Raw genomic sequence first — 8,121 nt, forward strand, 5'->3', positions numbered from 1 at the left:
AACTCTTCAACAGCCAGATCTCTGGGGCCTCTGCACTTAAGACGGCTGCAGGGAACTCAGTCCCTCAGTCCCCAGTTTAGAACCACGTAAATCGCCTTGCCCTGGAGGGCAGTGCCCCGCCACCTCTGAGCATCAGGGACGAGCTCTTGGGGTGACGGCTCCTGCTACGTCCCTCCTAGGTCTTCAAGACGGTTCGAGGGGAGGCTGGTGGCTGGAAGGTCCTTCCGTGTTGCTCGAGCTGCAGTGAGAACCCTGAGGGTGCCCACAGAGCCCACAAGGACCCAGCCGAGAGGACTCTCAAGACGGCTTGTCTGGAACACCTTACAGATGAAGTGGCACCAGGTGAAAGATCACAGAAGGTCCTGGCTTTCTAATCCCCAGTCACATCACCTTCTCCCAGGCTGTCCTCAGAGGCTGTAGAGCCACCGCCGGGAAGGAGACCTGGGAGCCCAGGGGAGCAAGGCCGCCCCACAGACAGGTGTTCCCGTAGGACGGGAAGAGTTGGAGGAACTAAAAGAGAGTTCTCCCAGGAACATCACCTTGTAACTGCATATATTTAAGGCTGATTTGGATCTTATTCTCAGAGAAAATACATGGGCCAAAGAGTTTAGAAAACTTTTTCCAAAAAAGGAAGACTCAGTGCCATTTTTGGGTTGAAAAGACGGTACATTCACGGGTAAGTTATGGCTGATATGCTGGATGTGGTCATGGCCATTAAAACACGTCTTTAATCCAGTAGTATCTTTCCTTCTCCCTGTTCACTCAACTCTTCACTCAAGGGACATGTCAGCAGTGAATGTGTGCACGTGGGGACACACGCACGAGCAGAGGGAAAGGGCGTCTGAGGGCTGGCCCAGGCAGGGGACCACGACAGGTGCGTGGTGGAAGGACAGGCAGCTCGGGGCCAGCTGAGAGGGGCCCAGTGCTGCATCCAGGGCTGGGGCTTGCGTAGGTAGCCGCTAAGGACCACTGATGATTTCTGAGCACGGACAGACAGGGAGACGAGGAGACAGCAGCCACGGTGACTAGGAACTCGTGGCGACGCCTGGTTGATGCACCATCCCGAGCACCAGGATGGTGTCAGGAGACGGGGAGACGGCGACGTTGGGCAACGTGCGAGCACGTCCGTCCAGGGCTGGGAGGGGTCTCCCTCCAGGACCCTCTTTCACGGTATGCGCGGCGCTGTCACGCAAGCACCCTAGCACCAGGGGGTGACACCGCCCCAGCCCCTTAGGAGGGGTCGGTGGGCCTCAGACTCCACACCAGGAAGAGGTGGTGGCCCCGAGTCTTGCTCCTGCTGCGAACCTGCCTCCACAGGCATGCGGTGGGCGAGTGAGGCAGGTGCCACGTGTGCCGCTCGGCATCACGGGTGCCCACGGAGCTCTGCCGCACCCTGCTGCTTGCCCAGGTCCCTGGCACCACTGGTCCCATGTGCTGGGTGAGGCCAGATGCCGGGTGTGCACGGAGCTGGCACCCAGTGCCTCCCAAGTCTCCTGCAAGGGCCTTTGACGCTGCACCTGGTCAGCCTGTGTGCTGGCCGAAGGCAAAGGTCTGCACCTCTCAGGACTTACACAGACACGCCTTGGAGAAGACATGGTGCCGCAGAAATCTAGCCAGGGCAGCAGGTAAAGGCTGCCCAGAAAGTGTCCTCCACCCAAGGAGGCACAGCCAGGAAATCCCACCACTGCTGAGGGCTGAGGACTGTTTATTTTTAACTTTTTTAATGTTTTATTTTTATTTCTTGGCTCAAACTTTTCATTCCTGTCCTTGTCTCTTCATGCCCCCCGTCTCTCTCTCTGTGCGGCCCTACTCTGCGCATGCACGTCTCACCTCCAATGCCACCATCTAAACATGCACTCACTGTAGCAGGCTCAGCCTCCTACAGGAGGTACAACTTGAGACTGACTCTCCAGGAGCCTTTCAGACCAGGAACAGCCTTTGATTCACTTACTTGTATAGTGAAGACCCAGAAATAAAATAACCATGATTCATGGGAAAAAAATCAATGCAAAAGAGAGTCTTTCAAGTGGCATTTTCAAGCCAGTTTTTGTGGCCAGCTCGTGTAATCGGACACGATCACCTGCATATGTGTGGCCACAGGGCTTCAGCAATGACTCCCAGCCCCTGGATGACGTCAGAAGGTCAAGGGTGGGTGGAGCCTGAGGGCTGCTGGGCAGGAGGAAAGACGCAGCCCAGACCCCCAGCCCAGACCCCCAGCCGTTTCCTGCCTCCGTGGGCATGGCCGCCCACTTCCCACTGTGCTGTGGCTTGCATCTGCCCTCCTTCCTCTTCCACGGAAGCACAAAGCTTGGCTCTCTGTGAAGTCTGTCTTATACATCCCAGTGACACACAGAGGCATGTGTGCTGAAAGCCACACGTGCACCCTGTGACCTCAGCCTGGAATCCACTTCAAGGACACACCTCCCCAGTGTGGCATCTCCAGGGCTGCTAAGCAGGCTCCTCAGCACCTCGCCGTCAAGCAGTGAAGACACCCAGAATTGCTAGCTTAGTGCAAGGGGGAAGGAGCGCTGTCCTCGGAACGCGGCGTATGTCCAAGGGGGCTGCCGACACCTCCCTGCTCCCCAAGATGGACAGACACCGTAGACTGCCTGAGGAAGTGGACTGTCTGGACTTCCTGACTATGAGTGGCCTGAAGAGTCACCAGGATGGCCTCAGTCTGGGGACGGCCCCCTTCCTCAGTGTCCTCACCAGGCCTTTACCCAGTGACACTCCAGTTCTCAAGGATGGGGACTCTCGATCTCAGGTAGCCAATGCCGTTTGGAGAACTCTGACATGAGCTGATGTGAAACCCGCTACTCTGAAGCGGTTCTCCGGGAACCCCTGCTACCCCTTGAGATCTGCCCCCATCTCGGGTGGCAGCAGGGTCAACCCTTATGTACCAGCCACATCTGAGAGTCGTGGTTTCTCCCACGAGCTCAGCCCATGGAAGGTGGCATTCTGGGACTCCTCAGATGGGCTGCAGCCGCCTCTGACTTGACGGATGCGGACTCAGAGGGGCCAGGCTGCCCTCGCGGCCGACATCACTCCTCAGTCCAGGCCGCTCAGTCTTGCTAACAAGCCGCGCCCACCGCCCCTCATTTGCTGTAACCAGAGCGACAGAAACAAGCAGCGTGCAGGATCCCACCCGGTGAGCCCCGCGTCCCCCAGGAGCTCTGGGCCGGTGGTCCTGTGGCAGCCTGTGGCCTCCAGGAGCCCACTCATCGCCCTACCTGGGAGCGGCCTCCTCTCCAGGCAGCCCTTGTCCTGGCCTGCTGTCACCACTGCTGAGACAGTGGACGGCTGATCTGGGAAATCAAGTTGGATTGCTGTCCCAGCCCTGCACTGGGCTCCCCTGGTCTGTCTGATCGATTTCACTCTGAGCGACACAGCTTGTCGCTATGAATTTTCATGCTAGTCAGCAGCCGCCAGTGCACCCAGGACCAAGGAGAAGGCGCTCCGTGCCCTCCGTCCCTCAGACACACCCAGCCTCTGCGCTGGGCTGCTTCAATTGTCGACTGACAGATTGGGAAGGGTTCTTATTTTGGCCACAGAACGGGACACAGGGGATCTGGCTGCTGGTTTTCTTCCCCTGTCCCCGCCCCAGCACCCGGTGACATTTCCTACCACAGCTTTGCGGGGTGTCACCTGTTTAGCAGCTCCTCTCGGCTGGATGCATGTGGCCGCAGGTGTCATGCAAACACTGATTGTGTCTGACAGCCCCGTGCCAGCTGCCTGCATGACGTGCGCCAACCGCCACGCTCTGTGGGTACGATGCTGCCCACGGCGCAGCCGACGCAGCACAAGAACGAGGCGACCGCAGAGCTCAGGCGAGTCCTACTAAGTGGCATCCTGGGCCCTGTGGCCTTGAAGTAATTGGTAGTGATAGAATGGAAACAAAGGGTGGGGGGACCTTGTTTTCTTACACTGATGCCCTGCGGACTGTACATCTGACTGGCTGCGAGTCCGTCACTGTATCCTCCTGTCTGGCTGATAACATGGCGAAGGGTATCCACCTAGACAGAGGAACAACAGAGGAAGTTAGTCAGAGACACGGGCCAGCGCGTCGTCCTCTCCCAGGTCGCCAAGGAGCGCGGTGGCTCTGGGCGTGCTCTTGGTAAGTCTGTGAGGAGGAGGCGGGCAGTTCTCCGAAGGCCAGATCCTTGACCAGGCTGCGTTCAGTGAGCAAAACAGCAAGACGGTGAAAGGAGGGGGGCCCGAGACCGACCCTCGGTGCTGTGCGGGCTGGCAGGGGCGGCAGAGGAGGCAGAGGAGGGTGGGTGCTCTACCTCCCTGCAGCCAGCTTAGAGGGCAGACCGCCCATGACCCCGCGGTGGTGAGGACACCCAGGAAGGCCCACGTCGGACCGAGGACCTCCCACCAGTCTCCACTGTGTGTCCTGAGCAAGGGGCCAGCTTGCTGGCCAGCTGGTCTGTTCCAGGCACAGGGCCTGCTCCACACCGGGATGGGAACCTGGGTCACCCGGTTCAGAACTGCCCATCCGACATGGGCATCTGCCCATCCCGAGCTGGGCATCTGCCTCTGCCCTCTCACAGGCTTCCTGCCACAACCAGAGGGCTTCCTGAGAGCTGCGAAGGCGACCAGCTTCCTAGGAGCTCTGAGGACCTACACAGGATGTGGTGCTGGCCTCCTGACATGGACCTGTCTTCAGAAATGCAAGCCCACTGACCTCAAGGGTGCCTGAGGAAGTGATTGGCTTGGTGCTTTTAAAGCTTACAGTGGAAACGCGAGATGCTAACGTCCTCGCCTACTCATCAATGACCGCCTCATGTTGGAGAATACTGACCAACAGATGAGAGGGAGACTGGAAATGGAGACACTGAAGTCCTCCTCCTTTGCCTTTGGTGAATAAAGAGCACACTGTCCTTCTGTCTGACCTGCTGTGGTCACTTGTCCCTGTCCCTACGCTCCCTTCCTGCCCTCCCCGAGTGACTGGTAACCACAGTCCAACGCATCCACCAAGTGTGGGCGAGATTCCCACCACGGTGGTTGTCTTTGGACTGCTGTGGTCACGTGGGGCTGCGGGGCTCTCCCCTCTCCTCTCCTCCCTCTCTGGACAGACGCAGGGAGCCAGCATGACTAGGCTCTGGGACTCTAGCACATTCACCTGGTGGCACAGTGGCTGGTCCCTACCTGTGATTGCACGTTGGCTCCAACCTGGGCCCCTTGGTAAGAATCCCCATTGAGGGACTGCACGCTCATGAACAAATCTCCAGAGTTTGACATGTTAAAAGAACTGGAAGAACCTGGAAAGGAAAGAGTGAGGCACCTGAATGACAGACAGGAAAAGGCCCCCGCACTGACGGCCAGGAGCGAGAGCGGCATGCAAAGCCCCCAAATACCACCAAACAGAAGTGCGTCCAGAGCCCGGTTAGTAGCAGGAGAAACAGCAGGTCACACGGGCACGCGGTCGGTGTTAGGGAAGCACACCTCACTCAGGGCTCAGCAGCGCTCTGCCGCCTCCCAGCCACCTCCAGCAGGGAGAGGAGACCCGTCCTCTCACCCGGCCTGCTGCGAGCCTGTCCCATGCCTCCAACGTCCTCAGGCGGCCCAGGTGGAGAACCCACATGGCAGGCAGCACCAGGGAGGACAGGCCACGGGGCAGTCACACTGTGGCCCTGGGTGGGTCTGTTGTTATTCCTGACTTCTAGGAGGAAGGTCAAGCTCCTCGCGGGGTGGCCAGCACCCCAGAGGATCATGAGCTCAGGAGCCTGTGGAGACGGTCTACCTTCCCCACAACCTGCCAGAGCTGAGGAGGGCAAGATGGTGACAGGCCAGGAAGTCAAGCATGCACAAAGTCAGAGGCGCTGCAGGTGACGACATCGATGATCATAGAGTGGCTTGAGAAAGGGCAGCGGCCAGGTTTCCACCTCCCAGAGACGGAGGCTCCTCCAAGACGTGGCCTTTAGGTCCATCCTGGACTCCCTGGACCCCGCTGGCTGCAGAGTGGCAAACCTCGCCCAACCTCAGCTCAACGCAAGGGCTTGCAGAAGCTGAATATTATCCCGAAGTTGCTGTGCAGCTCAGCACATTAGGAAAGAAAGCTCAGCGTGCAAGGTTGGGTTAAGACACACGTTAGCCTCAAGAGGAGAGACCCCAGGGACCCAGGTCAGCCACGCTCCACTGCCTTGCTACCCCAGGGCTCGGGCCCTGCCCTCTGGCCCTCCTCCTCTAGGACAGCCACCCTCAGTGAGGACCCGTGCCTCACGGTGTGTGCTTCAGCTCTGCAGGCACTCCCTCCTCTCCCAGGCTGGCCCTGGGCTCTGCTGCAGAGCCACACTGCCCGCAGGAGGCCTGCAGCCAAGCAGGAGGCTTCTCCCTGCAGAAGGACCACTAAGCTCTCTGCTCTGAACTGTGCCACTAGGCCATCTGCTTGCACCCACAGCACCACGACACTTCAAAAGCAAGAGCCACTTAGGGGAACTAGATGGCGTACAAACTGTTCTGCCTGCAAGGAACTAGCTGTTTACTACTAGAAGGATCCTCTAGGTATCGGCAGCTCCTGCTTTCCCAAGGAAGAGGAAATGCTTTCTTCAGGCATCAACCCCAGAACTGTGGCATCTCCACAGCTCTGCACCAGTCCCACCTCCTCCGGCATGTTTGTTAGCTCATCTAAAAGGAATTAGAAAGTTGGGGCTTAGTACAACAGGCCTAAGGTCCGACCAGGTGTGGCTCATATGTGTAACTTCCTTCCGTTAACATGATCAAACCTTTGCAAGTACCCTCCCCAGCCTGAGAGGAAGCACCATGCAGCATGGGTGCCACTCTTGTGTTAAGTCATACAACGCCTAGGACTCTAGTTACTTCCCCTGAAGTCTGTCTGTAACCTCAGAGATGGAGCTCGCACTATAGAAGCCATTGCAGTAATCGTCACTATACCTGCTCACACCTGGAACCAAGAACCCAGATCAGAACTGTGACCACTCCACCAGACTGCTCACTCCCCAGCCAGAAGGCTGCTGATGTGACGCCCTGCCTTGGCCCTGAGGGTGCCGGGCACTTGTCTCCCCAGCACCAGCACACAGGCTCTATGCCTGGCTGGTGGTTTATGGGAAATCAGCACAACTCTGAGAGATGGGAGCCCCCAAAGGGCTGCACTGTGCCAAGCGACAGGGCATCCATGGGCCTTGAAGGCAGAGCAGACACCACTTACAAGACACACACCGCCATCGTCACAGATGATCTAAAAAATATATGTGCATAGATACATGGTAAATATGCCTGGCTGCCTAACGTGCACAGAGGTAAATATGCGCATATAAATGCCCTCCATGTACCAGTGCGTCTGTGTCAGAGCGTGATTGCAGAGTGCTCTCTGCTGTGCTGGTTCAGCACTTCAGTGTCTCTGAACGCCGGGCACAACACCGTCATGGCTCCCGACTCTCCGATAAGCACCTAGGGCAGCAGCTGCATTGAAGGAGGAGGCTGGGTGCAGCTAATACCTCAGCCAGGCAGAAGTCCACCTGTAAACCTAGGAGTGAGGGCAAGTCCTCTGTGCCCAGCACTGGGGGTTGGAAGGAGCTTGTTACATAGTGGATCACCCCCGAGAGGCACCCGGTCCCAGTGAGAGCGTGGGCTCTTGTGGAGAGGCTGTGGGAATCTCATGGGGCTGATGCCGGAGGGCGGGGTTTGCTGAGATCCTTTGGGAGCCTCACCTGCAGGAGGCTGTGGGGCGATCAGCAATTAATACGAGCACATGGTAAGATGTGCTTGTCAGGTAGAACTTTCTGGATTTGGTGTAGGAATGCAGGCAAGTGGCTCAGTTAAACTGCCACACAGATATTTGGACATGTACAGAGAGATATATCAGCCCTCAACTACAAGGAGGACAGACAGTGGGTGGCCCAGGACCCTAACACATTTGCTTGGGAACACACATGATCTGGAGTCATTAATATCCATTTCCTAAAGCAATTTCCCCAAGGTTGCATTTCTTCCCTAAAAACCCTTTAGGAGACTTGAGTTTGTTCAAGAAATAATGATGGCAACAACAAAGCAAAAAACTTGTTGACTTCATAATTCAAACACACAAAAAGGAATAATAGTAACCAGAGCCCTACAGCTAGGGCAGCGCCATGGACCCGGCGTGTGCTCTGCGGGGGG

At 57.4% G+C, this 8,121-nt stretch overlaps 1 protein-coding gene across 6 annotated transcripts in view; it reads right to left on the minus strand.

Annotated features, from left to right (window-relative positions):
- Pbx1 (PBX homeobox 1) overlaps positions 1-8,121 on the minus strand; it is a 230,834-nt gene that overhangs the window by 19,753 nt on the left and 202,960 nt on the right. For 5 of the 6 annotated variants that reach the window (XM_048810102.1, XM_048810103.1, XM_048810106.1 and 2 more), the window contains 2 exons: positions 5,152-5,264; positions 3,924-4,013 (listed from right to left, as the gene is read on the minus strand). In XM_048810102.1, the coding sequence (XP_048666059.1) occupies positions 3,924-4,013; positions 5,152-5,264 (203 nt within the window). The remainder of the gene's footprint in view (positions 1-3,923; positions 4,014-5,151; positions 5,265-8,121) is intronic. The other variant, XM_048810104.1, reaches the window with a different exon arrangement.

Source organism: Marmota marmota, unplaced genomic scaffold, assembly GCF_001458135.2.
Source record: "Marmota marmota marmota unplaced genomic scaffold, marMar, whole genome shotgun sequence".
Classification (NCBI taxonomy): Eukaryota; Metazoa; Chordata; class Mammalia; order Rodentia; family Sciuridae; genus Marmota; species Marmota marmota.